This window comes from Cygnus olor, chromosome 1, assembly GCF_009769625.2.
Source record: "Cygnus olor isolate bCygOlo1 chromosome 1, bCygOlo1.pri.v2, whole genome shotgun sequence".
Taxonomy (NCBI): domain Eukaryota; kingdom Metazoa; phylum Chordata; class Aves; order Anseriformes; family Anatidae; genus Cygnus; species Cygnus olor.
Window position 1 is genome coordinate 73,106,207 of NC_049169.1, and position 17,362 is coordinate 73,123,568.

Sequence of the window (17,362 nt, forward strand, 5' to 3'; positions counted from 1 at the left end):
ATTAGCGACAGTGAACTACCTGTGTTGAAAGAGTTGTTACTCACTTATAAACTGAGACAACTAATTTAAGGATAATCTAGAAGAACATCAATAATAACCAGTTATAGCTCTCTGCTTATCACCAGGAAACACTTGCTACAGTGGGACAGTTGCTTATACCTACTGAAGAGGGCTTTGAAGGTGAATCCTCATAAGTCATTTATAGAGACAAAACAGTGTATAAAGAAACTGGCATCAATGGAAAAAAAGAGCAGCACATAACTTAAATCTGATGCAAAACTTTATTTCTACTCTCCAACTGATCATAAAATGAAGAAACAAAGAATTAGCTCAAAAGACCCTCCAACCCCCCCCAGCCCAGATACAGATACTAAGATGCGAGGAGTGCTGGCTTGCTGCTGCCTAAGGTAAAGGTCAGGAATGAGGCCAACCCTGAGTGCAGTGGATATACTCATGTTTTTTCCACTGAAGCAGTATCTCCCCGTTACTAGCCCATCAGCAGATTATACTGAGCTCTGAAAGAACACACCTTCATTGAAGTAATTTTGTTTGCTATTATCCCTGTAAAGCTGTTTGAGGGTATTTAAGTATTGGAGATTAAAATTACTCTGCTACATACAGGGCAATTGGAACTTGGTTGCTTCTTTTTAAGGAAAGAGAGGAAAGAATGGAAGACTTATGACAAATGGTCACCAAAATCCTGAGGAAGCAGCAGCTCCCTGTTGTCTACCTTTTAATCCTTAGTTTTCTCTAAGAACATCTTTTAATAAAGCAGCCCGTATTTCTTTAATTCCTCAGCAGTCACTACAGAGAAAGGTTGAGACACAAATGGCTACATCATGTTCTTCTGATCATGAGAAGCGCATCAGAAGTCTGCAGGCTCAACATGAGAACATGTACAAGACAACCTGTCATTGCACCACTGAAGTTGAAGGATCTCATTAATCTTCTTACTTCAGACCAGGTACCTGATGGGTGCTATAAAAGCCAGTTAGCTAAATGAAATCTCATTAGGGCAAGACAGGATATCACATACTGCATTATTATTTTTTAAAGTTGTCCTTATTTTATCTGTGTTATTCATGTGCATTTGCCTGTTTGCATACTGTAGCAGTGGACCAGTGTTGAGTCCAGTAGGAGACAGTCCTGTAGGTCTAGCACCTGTAACAATTCAGTTGTGTTTCCAGCTTGACATGAACCAGGTTTTTCACTCAGAGCTCAGCTGTGGTCTCAGTTCACTTTGCTGAACAGTTGGAGACATGCCCTTTGTCTCTGCAGAAGCATCTTCTGATCCCCTAACGTGGAAGTGAATGGCTTTGTTAAGTTCCAGCAGAGACCGAGTGGAGCCTACTGTCAGAACATTTTGCAAAGGCCAATTGCTACTTAAATCACTTAGTATCAGGGAAGCCTATGGATTTTATTATTATTTTTAAGATGATCATTTGCAGTATTTGCTTTCCACATCTGAATACAGAGTACTTGCATCATTTTCAAGTGAAAGAATTAGATGTCATTATCCCTGAAACCCACTGTTTCTGAAATTCAGGTAATTCTCCCAGCTTAGGGATCAACCAGGCTGCCTTAATTTCCTGAGGCAGGGGACATAGAAGTTGGGAACATGCATAGACTAATTCAGTTATATGGCATCAGGAAGACCTCAGTTATTAATTCAAAGTGGTAACTTCTTTCTTGTGTGGAAGAGGCAAAACAGTTAAGCAGGCACTAATTAGCACAGTATGTGATCTCTATGAAGACCTGAACTCCTTAAGACTGTTTCCAAACTCATTAATAAATGGAAAGCTGTCGTATGTAAAAGAATACATAAACTTTAAGTATGTACAGCTCTACTTTCCCCCCACCCCACCCCCCAGCTGTCCTTACTGAAGTCTGACAGCCAGTGAGTTTTAGTCTATGTAATAAATATGAGAGGCATCGATCTTAGCCTTGGTAGGGAAGACTATGACAGAAGTAGCCTTTTTCCTCTGTTACCAGGTCCAAAATTAAAAGGACATCCTCTGGTACATCATCTTAAACATCGCTAGCAACAGCAGCTTGGAACTAGGGGCAACAAGTCTGATTACCAATTGGTTAGGTACTCTGACTAGAAGTTGCAAGGTGTAGCAGTACTTACATAACAACAGAAAACACAGAAGCAAGAAAGCCAGTAAGCAAAAGGAACACCAAAACACTTAGGATTGATGTGATGACAGTCATGCCTCCACTCCTTCGACCAGGCCAGGTATCAATTTTCATGGGAAGTTTGGCTAGAAAAGCATGGAAAGAATGCTGCTATGATCTGTTTTTCCACCATGTGCGCCCTTACCAAATGAGGGAAAGCTAGTTGTTTTGGAAAGGAAAACTGATGACTAAGTGACTTATAGGAAAAAGGTTTAAGACAATGTCAGCATTTAGAGGTTATTAGCTTGGCTCAGCAGGTTAGCCAGGGTGGCAAGTACCTGCATTACCTAGAAATTTCATCAGCGCAAGACACCATGACAAACACCAAATCATGAACTGTGCATACAGCCTTTATCAGAGAACTGCTCTGAAGTACACAAAAGAAGCAGATCAGTATTCCATATTGAAGTCTGCTACTCCAGTGCTGGACAGCTAACAAAATTGCTAAAACTGTAGGAAAGGACTAGACATTGCTTACTAGCAGAGCAACATTGTCCTAAGGCAAGCACAGCTACGCAGAAGACCTGAGAAAAGCCACAGACTTACATCTTCTGGTTTTGATTGGATCAGACCAAAGAGTTTGGTCTTTCACGATACCTTCAGAGTTATCTACCAACACGTATTTAAACCTGTGGGGGGAAAAAAGCATTAAATTAGGTATTTCAAAGTTTGAGTTGCCTTACTATCATTTTGTAAGCTACCAGATTAGCAGCCAGTTAGACTCCAGTTTTTGGAGAAGCATTCCACAGAAACAATCAAAGGTAACCAGCTTTTTCCAGAGACCTTATAGGGAAAAAAAACAGAATTAATAATAGAAAAAGTATTCTGTGCTATGTCATGCAGAGCTTGCGCTCCATTCTTGTAAGCCTTGACAGATGATAGCTTTCCAACAACAGTTTTTCCCAGCTTGCTATTCCCTGTTGTGAAGGGCCTTGTTATTTAGAACAGCAAGTGGTTTTGATTTCCATATGGAAGTCAAAGATTTTGTCCAACAATAGAGATCTTTGGCACTTTCCCTGTTAGAGAAAGCATTGAAAAGACAGGCTAACAACAGATTTGGCAAAGGAATTAAGTTTCCATCCCACGATAGTTTGAGTTTGCAGAATTGTCCCAAGGAGGTAGAGGAGGCAAGACAGTTTTGAAAACCTGCCCATAGTATTTTGTTTCAGAAGCATGCTCAGTCTCCACAGCTTCATGTGACTGCTGCCTTTAATATGGCTTTTAAATAGCGGGCAGCAGCAAACCAAGTGTCACAGGTGACAGCTGTCAGGGCACCCAGACTCCCCCTGAGGGCCAGCTTCCCCAGACAACAGGGGTCAGATGAGCCTGCAAGTCACCTGGCCCTCACTGTGAAGTCTCCAATCACATCAGGGACTTCCTGGGTGGAGCTGGAGGCCAATGAGAGCTCTGGCTCCCCAGAGCTGCATCAAAACAAAGCAAGCAGGGCCAAGCCCGTGTCTGCGGTTTGGTAGACTCATCTAACACAGTACACAATGATTCATCCTGACATCATTTTCCAGTCCAATCCTTTTCTTCCAGCAGTTTCTGATCAGATGCTCCAGCTTCAGTATAGAGCCAGCAGTTCACACGTGAATTTTATTACTGATCCATGAATTTAACCTGATAGAGCTCACCCCTGCAAGAGCACCACAGAGCACCATCTGCAGGGTGCTGGACCAAAGCTAAGCCAGCCTCACAACTGCCCTTGCAATAGAGAAGTTCTGGCAGAGACAGGTAATTCACATCATACTATTACAAAGGTACACGACAGCGTAAATTTTGCTTCCTATTGAGTATTCTTACCATTTCAGAAACAAGAATTATACCTGTATGTCGTGTCTGGGGCAAGTGGTGGGTTACAGACCCCTAGGAAGTTTGGGTCATACAGACAAGTCCCATCGTCCCCAACTCTGAAGAGGTATTGCTTCAGGACATCAGGAGCTTTGTTCATGTCTCCTACATCAGGAAGCCTGGGGGGCACTGCACAGTCAGGTACATCGAAGAAGGCAGCATTGTAAGGTCCGAGCCGTCCCCCGCTTGTTTGCTGGAACGTGCTGCCCAGGGGTTTGCTGCTTTCGTCAGTCACGAGGGAGCTCATCACACTTGCTGCAGGAGAGGTGGTTTTTAACAACGCTGTTAGAACTAGATCAGCCCTTTCCATTCATCCTGTGTTTGGCTGCTTGCTCTTCTACCCAAAAAAGCTTAAGCAGGAAGCCAGAAATCTGCTGCTAGTCTGTGTAATGATCCTACCCCTTCCTCTTGTTTTTGAAGCTTTCTACACTTGTCCCTCAGAAGCCATAAAGAATGTATGTAGAAGGTCTCTCAGAGCAATACTTTTTGTTAGCCACCCTCCCCAAATTCCTCTTTTCCAAGAAGAATCTGATAGAGCATGGTGGCAAAGCCTGCTCTTCCACCACAGCCTACATGCCTCCAGTAAGTCCTCCCATGTCAGATTTGACACTATAACCAAGTGTGAGTTTCTATAGGACCACAACTCCCCTATCCCCTGGAGCAGAAGCCCTGAGACCTTTGGTCATACAGCAGCTGCACCTCCCAGAACACCACAGTATGCAGACCAGCATGCGGGGCTGCGAGAGCAGATGCAGTATCTACACTTCTGACCAGCCAGGTATGCCCATGCTTCCAGACAGCACAACACCAAGCCTGAAAGTCTTCACAGCATCAAGGAAAACATACATCTGCATCCAGCTCTACAGCATCGTTTGGAAAGCTCAGTTTCAACTCTCAAACTTTTCCTAATACAAAGCCAAGGCACAAGTCTCAAGAGATGCTCCCAAGTTCTGGAACTGTGAGTTAGTTTATTTTGGGAGCTCCCTCCAGCTGTTCAGTGCTGTCAGTAGTGAAAGACGGCCAGTTTTTCCAAAGTTGCAGTATATTGGGAACTTCTTAAGTTTGTAAGCAGTCTGCTGTGCTCCTGGAGCAGCAACTGCTTGGTCACGTGAAGTTTTTAGTTATGATCCAATGCAAAATTAAATCTGTTTTGAAAGAGAATTCTTTCTAGCACAGGTTCAAAATCTAACTTCAGGGTCAGTGCTCAAGCTAGTCAAGCAGAGAGGTGCCAGAGCTCAGAAGCCAATAATGTGAAAGCGAAGACTAGCAAAAACATGCTGTACTGGGGCTAGCTTCCTCTAATTATAAGATTTCTTACAACTAGGCCTCCTCACTCTCCCAATCTCCACATCATCTTAGCCTGGCTGTGGTGAGCAAGCAAGTGCTATTGTCTAAACAAGTTCAGGTTTTTGTTTGTTTTTAAATTCTTTAGGTAGATCAAGTTTGATAGTGACGTTAACAAGAAAAGACCTAAAGATTACATTAGTTGTTCAGAAATTTGCTAGACCCTCAGCTTTTTGAATGCTGATGCATTTCCTTACTAGCAGAGCTGAACTTAAGATTTAATTTTCTTAACACCCTAAGTTTTCCCTCTCCCTGCTCCAAAAGCCATCCAAGGGTGAGCAAATGTGTTTCTCTGCAGACCAGAGACAAATCCAAACAAAATTCCTCCCAATCTGCCAAGTAACAAGTTTGCATCTGCTTGTTTTAAAAGCAGCAGCAGAGATTTCTCTCTGTCTATACCCCCTTTTGCAGAGAGATTCATCCTTCTGTGTAGAAAGCTGTTGCCACAGAACCCATGGAAGACAGGGTAGCTGATATAGTTTCTAACAAAAACATCAGATACAGTTGCATATTTGCAGGTAAGACTGGTATCAGGTCATTGTAGCCTTTTATATCCATACAATTCACTTGTATAATCTGCTTCAGACGTACAAAAATGCACACTTCATTCATGGGAGGCATCTCAGAAGGCAGTGCCCTCACATCCGTATCTTGTTAAGTCTGGCTAAGTCTTCTACTAGTCCGACGCAATAAGGAAGCCTCTTCCATTCTTTTTTTTTTTTTTTTTTTTTTTTTTTCCAAAAGAGCAACACTCAGCAGTGGAGGTTTTAGACTGCTTTGGCTCTTGACCAGTTTTTCCCTCCTGCCCCCCAAGATCTCTTCTCTGTGCCCCTCAGAACAGGAGGTTGCATACAGCCTTTAGGGACAGTGGTATGGTACAAGGAAATCATTTGTCTCTGTCAGCTTACAGAGGAGCTCTACTTGGTGTGCAAAGCAGTCTGCCAGAACAGCAGAGATCAGTGAAGGCAGCTTCTTGGGCACTGCCAGCAGTGTTTCATTGCCAAGCAGTCATGAAATTCATTTTATGAATGAACCCATGGGCCAGGCATCTTTGACCACAAGCCTAGCATGACTTTTTTTTTTTCCCCAAAAAACTAAGACAAGTCCCTATAAGGGCTGGCAACCTTAACTACGAAGCAAACAGCAGCAGAGCAGTTACCTAGCTTTTCTCAGCAGATTTACGTGGGGGAGTTCAGGCTTTTATACAAGACATTCATGTTTAGACAAAGGTATCAGACAATGGACCACTTGGCTTCGTTAGCAAGATCTGTTCAGACCATTTATAGTTGATAATACTGCTCTGCACCTACTGGGAGTCAGCTAACACCAATGCTAACTGTTGTTATCTTTAATCAGTCCCATTGAATCAGTAATTTATTTTTTATACATTTATTTTACACTTATAATACACTTTTTTTAAAAAGGTCTTATTATAAACTTAGACCAGGCATTCAGCCTGCACATAGCTTTCAGCTGTGTATTTTTCTCTTTCCCCTCATTCAGACTCACTCCCACCAGATCCTGAAGAATCACATGCAACGGCTGCATGAAGTAATTATTTTCCAGAGAAAAAGCAATGCTGGATACTTACCTGATTCCTTCATTACATACAAGTAGATGGCATAAGATCTGTTTGGATACAGTGAGCTATCAAACATACAGAAAGGTTTCTCTAGAGCAACTGTGGTAAGAGTGGGATTATTTGTTGCAAGCTGAAAGTCTCCAAGCTGAGGTTTCAGGCTCTGATCTGGAAGAGAAATTTACCAAAAAAGCACTTCAAAACCTTTCTCTACACAGGTCCTAAAACAGAGTTAACACCCAAAAAGAAGCAAAAACAGCCAAGTGAGACAGAAAGATAAGAGATGCAAAGAGGAGCACCAAAAGAGAAGAGACTGCGGAGAGGTGCCACTTACCTGCAGACAGCAGTCCCAAGCAGCAAAGGACTAACACAACACAACAGCTACACATGCTAGAGCCCTGCAGGGACCAGTCACAAAAAGAAAACAAAGGCTTGTGAATCTTTTAGTTCCTGCTAAAGATCTCCCATGTCAACTCCCTCCCTGAAGTCAAGCACACCTGCTCCTTTCTACAAGCTACCTAGGATAAGGAACTCAGCACCTCCCTGTGTGCTTATCGCCCTCCTTCTCAGGTGATGCCAACCACCCCAGCTGTTATCTGCTCCCAGGTGAGGAAGGGCGTTACAAGATTTTTATCTCTCAGCAGCGCTATGGGTGTCAAGAGAGGTTTCTTTTCATGTGCACGGATGATGGGTGTCTTTTTTCTTTACCTTCTTCTCCCTAAAAACTTCTGAAATCTCTCGTGTAGGGAAAGTTTAGGACTGAATATCTGCACCCTGCATTCAATCTGTATCATGGATGATTCTGATTCATAACTCTGCCTTCTCTATTTTGTTTCCTGGGTTGCATCTTGAAAAACATAAGCCTTCCCATTCTGTTTCTGGATAACCTCAGTGGGATTCAGAACATCTACATGAATAATAATCCACTGGGAAAGCTGAATTGCACCTGTTGTGCTGAATTGTTCATCCATTCCTGATGAGTGTTGCTATTATGGATGGTCTATTATATAAGAGCTCAGATTACAAAATTAATAATTACCTGCTAAAAATAGGCCAAGGGGAAAAATACCAGCAAGGTTTTACAGAATAAATGGAGCTACCTTGATGCCACTGAACCAACTCCAGATTTACATTAATATCACTATTGTTACGTTAACAAATCCATCTCCTTTATGAATATGCCATGGGCCCCTGAAATCTGTTTGAAATATGTAATCAAATGATTATAATGTAATTTCCTCTCCATATGTGTCTCATTTTGTTTAAAATTCTGCACATCAACTTTGTTGTGTTTGGTTTGACTTTTTCTTGCATCACTTCTGAGGGAGAATATTGAACACAGGAGTTAGCCCATATTTGCACTGCTATAGGGTAAGGTTGAATATTATTATTATTCATTCTCACTTTGCAATGAACTCTGAGTCTGTGCTGGCATAAATACTCAGGTAAATCAGATTAAAAATACTCATGTAAATCAGAAAAAAAAAATCTTACCCCTTCACCTTTAATTCCTAGGAATTTGATTTTTAACATTTGCACTAGGAGGGTTAGTTGTACAAACTTGGCATTCATCTGCTCAAGAGTGTTTTTGTCTCTTAAAGCACTAACAATGGTGCACAAAACCTGGGAAGCTTCTGACTCTGAAATAAAAGCATGGCTTAAAAACTGTGGAATCTCTTTCTCCATCACAAAATCAATACCTTCTCCAAACAGTGATTCCTGTAAAATCAGATTCTGAATTCCTTAGATGGTAACTTTTCTGGAGCAATCAGCAGTAGTCTTTTCTTTTCCCTTCTTAAGACAGAAAAGACACACATTATTTGTCTAAGTTAAATAAATAAATCGACACCAGGATATATTGAATGTCAGAGAAAAAGAAATATTCTATTTCATGGCATGCAAGCTACTTACATGTGGTACAGAATACTCTTCCATGCTTTATATCAAAGTGCTGCTCCCTCATTCACTTTCAAAAGGGTCAAAACAGATGGACAACAGAAAGAATATCAGTTTTAAAAATCAGCAAGTTAAGGCCAGAATCACAATATAAAATGTGGTTCAAAGGTATTTTTTTTTCTTTTTTTCTTTTTTTTAGATTCACAGCCATCAAGCAATAAATTCATCACTCAGGCAAATCTCTGCATGACCTTCTTGGAGTTTTGCCCAGATGAAGACTGTGGTACACTACTCCTTGGGCTGGTCATACAAATTGTTACTCGTGATTAATTTTACAACTGTCGGAAGTATGTCCACAGAATTACTCATCATAGAAAAGTTAATCAGGGGTAAAAGGGGTTACAAGATGACAATTTTAGCCATTATTTTTCATGAGGCTATTTTCTCAAGCCATCATGGTTTAGCTGAGTGAGTACAAGGCCATCCTGTGCTGTGGTGGAATTCACCAGCCACACGTAAGGGGATGGATAACACTGCCCTTGTCCTGAGATTTTAAAATTGTTGGGTTTGGTCTATGTTCAAAAGAATCTCAAAGGTAGGAAAATAACATGACAATAAGTTCTCTCAGCTCCATCTGTGCCAACAGATGTGGACTAAATTAGGACCAGATTCCATCCTTGCTTACACTCATGCAAATCCATTTTAACTCCACTGTAGTCAGGGGGCCTGGTCTGGATTTACAGGATGTTACCATGAACTTAATCTCAATATAATTATAATGTTCCCTAAAGCAAGCATAAGAGAAGGAAAAAATGTATATTTCTGTGTCTGTTTAAGTAGCAATGCCAATTTCCTTTCTCTTTGTTACCTTTTGGACAATTCTGTAGTAATTCACAGAAGCCTCCAGAGCCAGTTTTGAATTGGTGGAGATATGAGAAAAAAAAAGTGTATAACCCTGGCTTCCTAGGGCTGTGTGATGCCCATGAGGAGCTGGGGAGGATAGCATCCCAAATACCTTGAAGTGTATGGAGTCCACCAGGATCTGAAGTCCAAACCTTCTTTACATGTTCAGCTGTGGACATAGTGGAGATAACCCTCCATACTCTGCTGTGCTCCACCTCTCTGGTCCACTACACAGGCTAAAATTCATGCACAACTTGCAAGCAGAGCTCCATGTAGAGAAATGACAGTGCTTAACAAAGAGATTAAAAAACTTGGTGGTGACATCTACCAGTCAAGAGATAATCTAATCCAAAAGGTGAGAAAGACAAATAAAACCGAATCCATTTCAAAGACATTTGACCGTCATCACTGGTTGTCTGCAAAGCTATTATTAGCTTGCAATTTCCTGCAAATATTCTGGTGGGTGTAAATCTTGAGGAAGGAGCTGAAAGAGGAGAGGAGTATAGCCTTTGTGAATTCGTTTTTAAAAAGCTTTCCATCAATAAGGGAGATCTGAAAGGGAGTGCAGAGATGGTTAAAAAAATGTTGATAAAACAGGTGATCAGGGTTTGGGAGAGTGGTGGAGCGCCAATATATAAAAAATGGGGAAGTACAGAGGTACAACAAAAAAAGTCTTGAAAGTGAGGAAAGGCTGGAATGTGGAACAGTGGAAGAGTTTCTCCTTCTGCCCAACCTCTCCACTTCAGACCATCTGGCAGATCCGTAACCACCTCTGCTGCTCAGTCTTGTGCATCACTGGGCCTGCAGAGGCTAACTGCAAGGAGAGCAGCTGTAGTGCTGCAGGTCTGAGAAGGACATCTGTCCATTTGAGAGTCATGCTGAAACCAAAACATCAGTTCTCTGAGGTTATTAGGCTGCCACCACGGACTTCAGAAGTGGTTGTTCTGGGGGCTAGTATTAACATTGTCACAGGCAGTATCTGGAAATCCTGGCAATGGAAACTTTCATTTATTGCTATATAACTTTCAGTCACTAGCACACTGTATTTATATCATAGGGCTGTAGATAAAAAGGTGAAATTTCCCATCTACCCAAAGCAAAAAACTTCTCACTGAAGCAGGAGGCGAAATAGCTTTTATGACATTTCTCTCTCTCAGTCATCCCAGAATATTTTGAGAATAGGAGATTCATATCTCAAGCTCTGCTGCACAAAGGCCACATGGATGCCTGGTACCCTTGTGCAGTTCTGTAATTTCTCTGATATTTCTTTGGCTTCCTGGAGAAGTATTTCTGTCCTTTGTTGTCGCCACAAGGGACATACACTTCCGATCTTGAAATCTACACACCTAGCAACACAGACTCAGGATTCATTTTCAGGGGCTCTCTTCCTCCTTTCCTAATAAAGTCCCTTAGCATTTATGGATCTCAGGATGAGCCCTGCAATGCTAAAAAGGGACCAAAGTGATGGAGATAAGCCCCATCCTACATTTGCTCTGCACAGGAACAGACTTACGTGCTGAGTGGGGGTCCCCATCTGTGCAAAGATCTGAGCAATATGACTCACTGAGCCATTGATCTCCTTAAATCAAACATCTTTAATGTGTCCATAAGGAAATAGAAAGGTTCAGTTATAAAGATGAGATCGTGGAACTTATTTTATCATCTGGTGACAATTAATTCTGTGCAAACCTGAAAGATGAAGCAGTGGAAACATCAGGACTGGGAAAGCAGCTTTCTACACAGGGAATCAGGGCCACACCATTGTCAAATATAAATTGGCATGGCTCCATTGAGATGAATTTCTTACTAACAGAACTGGTCCCCTCAGAAATCATGTACAAGACCTTATTGCTGCAGCAAACCCCAGCCAATCTCAGACTAGTGGAACATCTGCAGCTCGGAGGAGCCAGGGGTTAAAATGGAAGGCCCCTTTGTTACACAGAAGTTAGTGTTTTCTTTGCTGAGGAAATGTCTTACCATCTACAGATATCTGCTTGAACTTTAATCTCATACTGCTGAGAACCACTAAGTACTTCTGTTTAAGAAATTCCTGGGCTTATGTGATGGTAGAGATGTCCCTAATAAAAAGCAAGCACCCTTTGTTTGCTGCACCCTTCTCAGAACTGCCCCTTGTGAGGGATTGTTCATGCCAGGCAGGTCCATATAGGTCAGTCCCACATTTCTGCACTTACAAATGGTGATAATAATAGTCTCCTGCTCCACTGTTGGTTGAGGAGCTTGTTCTAAGCAGCAGTTACAATGAGGAGTCACTGATGTAGAAGAAAGGGAAGATAAAATGTCATCGGCAATTCAGAGGAACTGGATAATTGTGTTATATCTATGACCAAGTGATATGTTTTTTGATGAAGAACTAAGCAAAGATGACAGAGGACGGAGCTGCAAAAGTAACTTTACTGTGTTGGCACGACATTGGTGAATGCGATGGCCCTTTCCCTGGCTGGTGAAAGGAAGCAGCCCTTTCCAAGTGGTGAGTGTAATCTCTCACCTTTGTCCTCAGAATGGCCCAGAGTATTTGTATGATGGAGTACTTTTAATTTAAATTAAATTAAAAACTTAGCTTTCTGGATTTGCATCCAAGAGTGAATTTTAATGACATGGAACTTAGTTAATAGTTGAGGTTTAGGAGGGATCTCTGTGTCATGGCTGGAGTGTAGGCTCTTTACTCACAGAGATTGTATTAGTGCTTGGAACACCCCTCTAAATCTAGAGTCCTGAAATATCCCTTCATGGAACCATTTGAGTACCTTTGAGACTCGGCTGAACTTCAGCGCAGTGGCTGTGGTTTTAAATGAATGTGAAGTACAACACAACCAGGCTCCTGTGCTGAGCATTGTGCCAAATTCCACGGCACTCACACCCATGTAAAATTTTTCTAACAAAATGATGAATTAGGGCCATAATATCATAATTGTACACTGAAAAAGCCTTACATTAGGACTTCCTTTACTCACTGAATTGTAACCCCACCAGTTTATTAATTGTTCCCAGGAGGAAAAAAATTATACACTGTTCTGACTGCAGTCTACAGGTTGTAGCTGAAATACTTTAAGCTGAATTCTGATAGATGCTGTTTGAAGATTACAGCCAGATAAATGCTAAAACAGAACTACCTGTAAGAAAGAGGTGTATGAATTAGACGTTGCCTAGTCTGGATCTTCATTCTTCAGACAATATCACAGAAATACCCCATTCAGTTGCTTCCCAAGAAGAGTAAAATTGTTTTGTGAAACAATTCTGGTATACAGGTCCCTGGTCTTCGTATCTGTGGTTCCAGTGCAGATTATGCAAGGAGATGGAGTAAGCTACAAGGGGGGCACTGAATGTCCATCTGCTGCTAGTCAGAATTTGTTCTATACAGTGCTCATATGCCTGGTTACTTGTAGTTCTCTGTAAAATTTACATATAGGTTCCTACTGATAAAGTTTGAATGATCCAGTTTCAGCTCTGTTCCTCTTTATATATTATACAAACTGTTCTTCTGAGTAGTGACTTCTTGTTCAGCTCTTGACTTGAATGAAAGCTGTAAGAACTTGTCAAGCAGGAATGCTGCCAGTCCTGTATTGAATAATCTGTAAGCCAATGAACAGCATCAGAAGATCGCTTATTTAAAGAGCTCATTCTCATGTTCTAATAACAGGATATACAGCAACTTCTCAAAGCCATCCTCCTTTAAAGAATTGTCCCAAATGTATCATGATGCACAAATACAGCTGGAATATGACTAGAACAAGAAATTTGTGGAAAATTTGCATTTGGGGAAATCTTGCATTTGGGAAGAAGTGTCGTGATGCAGTCAACTATTGTGAATCACAATTGCCTTTAGAGAAACACTTGACCCAACGGTGTTTTTATGGTTTCTAGTTTAACATGGTGTTTATAGTTTCAATTTAACATAAATTGAGGTGCTTCACTGTTTTTCTACAGTTCCTTTAGGATTATCTGTATGTTGGATGTGCTTGGCTGTAAATAGCTTTGGTCAGTGACTGAAGGCTGAAGAAAAGCCAATCTTATACTACAAAACATTTGCAAAAATCCATCCCAGGATAATTTCTGACATTGAAAAGTGAAGCAGCCACTCAAGAAACAATACTAAAAAAAATGAAGAAACTTCTCCTGATTCATGTGCTTCTGATGATCTGAAGTTTCAGCTGATTTTACTGGCAAATATAAGTTAATAATTGATCACAGGTAGGATTCAGTGTAAATAGTTGCTGGAGGAGCGATGCAATAGATAAAGCAGTATTAGAATTTCAGCTATGCTGGTGTGAGTTCCTTTGCCATCAACAGGGATAAACCCACAGTCCTGTAAAGAGAGGAGAAGTTAAATTCCAATTTTATTTATCAAAAAAAAAAAAAGATTATCTGAAAAAAGCAAGCATTGCTTGCTTTAGACCGATATCTAAATGTGAAAACTGAGGCATGTAAACTACAAGGACTTGACTTGTGTTACAGTAGTAAAGAAAACCCAGGTCTCTACTCTCATGGCTCCTAATCCAATACCTAATAGACTGAGCTAAGTTTTTTTACTTAACTTGGTAGGCAGAAGCTTGTTTTTCTTATATAAAGCTACTTAAACCTTCTCTTTCTCCTTTCAAGGTGCTCTAAGCGGGACTGAGTAAGAGACGTTTTGTTGTAATCTGCTTTCTAAACTTCATTTCTAATTGCCTATCTTGTCCTCATCTCCAGTCTGCCCACCGCTGCAGTCCACTTGTCTCAGCTCTCAGTTGTTAATTACTCCCTCAAAGAAGAGTTGTTTTGTGGCTAGGACCTGGGTTGAGGATCCAAAAGATTATGTGGGGTTAGGGACTCCCTCTGAAAACAACCTACTGAATTTCCGTTTTTCAGCTGCCCACTTATAAAGTAGGAATAAAGTTATTCCTCCCACAGCTTTTGGTGTTCCTGTCTATTCAGACTATATGTGTTTGTGGGGAAAGATTACTCTCTATTATATATATGTATTGGCTATTTTAGCTTTTCAAAGAAGAATTAGGCTTCAGTGTAATACAGTTCACTAGTCAGCTCTGGGTAGGCAGAGAATGCAATCTTCAAGCTCACTTTCAGTTTCCAAGTGTGTATACAGAACCTCTGGAAAAAAAGCCCTCAATGAACAGCTTGTCATACATACAAGCTATGAAAATAATTTAAATACATCTAGCTTGCAAGAATGAACTTTACATGAACACAGCCTAAACAGATATTCCTGCTCAGGAGCTGAGACCCAACTATTTTATTTCTGTGCACACACCATTTTGTAGCGTGACAGGGCTTGGTACTTGAGCAAGCTATTTTCATTATTGCGACATACCATGAGCTCAAATTCTAGAGCTCAATGTTTAATCTATGCATATAACAATATGCACGTCTTCATAGACCAGCTGATGAAGTACAGACTAGATAAGTGGACAGTGAGGTGGACTGAAATCTGGACAAGTGGAGGGTTGTGACTGGCAGCATTAAATCCATTTGGAGGCCAGTCACTAATGGTGAACCCCAGGAGAGGAAACTAGGGCCAATGCTATCTAATATCTTCATTAATGACCCAGGTGATGGGGCAGAGCACACCCTCAGCACATCTGCAGATGGTACAAAACTGGAAGGAGCTGCTAACATGCCAGGGCTGTGCTGCCTTTCACAGGGGGCTGGACGAGAAATGGACCAACAGGAATCTCATGAGGTTGAACAAAGGAAAGTGCAAAGTCCTGCACCTGGGAAGGAATAACCTTACATACCAGTACACAGGATACCAACAGGCTGGGAAGCAGCACTACAGAAGAGGAGCTGTGGCCCTGATGGACAAAAAGCTAACCGAGGCAGGACATGCCCTGGTGGCAAAGGTGGCCAGCAACACCATGGGCTGCATTAAGATCATTGACAGATGATTGACAGCAGGTCAAGGGAGGTGATCCTTCCTCTCTGCTCAGCACTGGTGAGACGTCAGCATCACTGGGCTCAGTTCTGAGCTCCCCAGTACAGGAGAGAGACGGAGCAACAGACATGAGTCCAGGGAAGGGCCACTAAGAGGGATAAAGGACTGGAGCACCTGGCATAGGAGGCTTACTGAGTGCTGCAGTTGTTTAGCCTTGAGAAGGGAAAGCTTGGGGGACCTGGTCAATGTGTATAAATATGTGATGGGAGAGCACCTATAGCAAGAAGGGAGACAAAGAAAGAAGCATGTGGAAAAATAGCACCAAATGAAGATACTGGATGCTGTACTAAGGGGTGTACATCAGCAATATAAACAATAGGCAATGAAAAAATGGCTTGCTCTAAAACTCATTCAAATCTTTAAGAAAAGCTATGTCAGGAAGCCTATAAACCAAGCATGATGTGAGTTCTATTTCTAAGTATATTGCAGTCAGGATAATCAGCAACCACGTCAGATTAGAAGATGACCATGTGGAACTATGTGGACTGAAACTGCTGTAATCTAGACCACAGACCAAGCAGACTGCCTGGATCCCAAAACCATGAACAAAGTGTGTAAAACTTCATTTGCAGACAAAAACATCATTCATCTTTTGACCCCCTGTGTGGTAAAACTAAAGCAGATGATATTGAGAGCATGGATTCACCAAGGGAAAATTGTGTTCAACCAACCTTGTAGCCTTCTATGATGGCATCACCAGCTGTGTAGATGGGGGGAGAGCAGTGGATGTCATCTACCTTGACTTTAGCAAGGCTTTTGACACTGTCTCCCACAACATCCTGCTAGCAAAGCTGAGAAAGTGTGGGATAGATGAATGGACAGTAAAGTGGGTTGAGAACTGGCTGAGTGGCCGAGCTCAGAGGGTGGTGATCGGTGGCGCAGAGTCCGGCTGGAGACCTGTGGCTAGCAGTGTTCCCCAGGGGTCGGTGCTGGGTCTGGTCTTGTTCAATATCTTCGTCGACGACCTTGATGAGGGAATAGTGTCCACCCTCAGCAAGTACGCCGATGATACAAAGCTGGGAGGAGTGGCCGACATGCCAGAAGGCTGTGCTGCCATTCAGCGAGACCTGGACAGGCTGGAGAGCTGGGCAGGAAGAAACCAGATGAGGTTTAACAAGAGCAAGTGTAGAGTCCTACACCTGGGAAGGAACAACTGCATGTATCAGTACAGGCTGTGGGATGACCTGCTGGAGAGGAGCTCTGTGGAGAAGGACCCTGGGGGTCCTGGTAGACGACAGGTTGACCATGAGCCAGCAGTGTGCCCTGGTGGCCAAGAAGGCCAATGGGATCCTGGTGTGCATTAAAAGGAGCGTGGCCAGCAGGTCAAGGGAGGTGATCTACTCTGTTCTGGTCAGGCCTCACCTGGAGTACTGTGTCTAGTTCTGGGCTCCCCAGTACAAAAAAGGCGGGGACCTTCTGGAAAGAGTCCAGCGGAGGTCCATAAAAATGATATAGGGCCTGGAGCACCTCCCCTATGAGGAAAGGCTGAGAGACCTGGGTGTGTTCAGCCTTGAGAAGACAAGACTGAGCGGGGATCTTATCAATGTTTACAAATATCTTAAGTGTGGGAGACAGTGGGATTTGGCCAACCTCTTTTCAGGGGTTTGTGGGGATAGGACAAGGGGCAATGGTCAAAAAATGGAGCACAGGAAGTTCTGCACCAA

General features: G+C 42.1%; 1 protein-coding gene across 5 annotated transcripts in view; it reads right to left on the reverse strand.

Annotated features, from left to right (window-relative positions):
* Positions 1-269: 269 nt before the first annotated feature.
* The window catches only part of UPK3A (uroplakin 3A), a 69,581-nt gene continuing 52,488 nt past the window's right edge, over positions 270-17,362 (reverse strand). For 2 of the 5 annotated variants that reach the window (XM_040565282.1, XM_040565273.1), the window contains 9 exons: positions 9,864-10,040; positions 8,864-8,918; positions 8,653-8,746; positions 7,287-7,350; positions 6,965-7,120; positions 4,005-4,284; positions 2,725-2,807; positions 2,132-2,264; positions 270-1,295 (listed from right to left, as the gene is read on the reverse strand). In XM_040565282.1, coding sequence (XP_040421216.1) covers positions 1,208-1,295; positions 2,132-2,264; positions 2,725-2,807; positions 4,005-4,284; positions 6,965-7,120; positions 7,287-7,341 — 795 coding nt within the window. In that variant the 5' untranslated portion in view covers positions 7,342-7,350; positions 8,653-8,746; positions 8,864-8,918; positions 9,864-10,040 and the 3' untranslated portion in view covers positions 270-1,207. Of the gene's footprint in view, positions 1,296-2,131; positions 2,265-2,724; positions 2,808-4,004; positions 4,285-6,964; positions 7,121-7,286; positions 7,351-7,449; positions 7,556-8,652; positions 8,747-8,863; positions 8,919-9,716; positions 14,076-17,362 lie in introns of those variants that run through there. The other 3 variants (XM_040565264.1, XM_040565287.1, XM_040565294.1) reach the window with 3 other exon arrangements.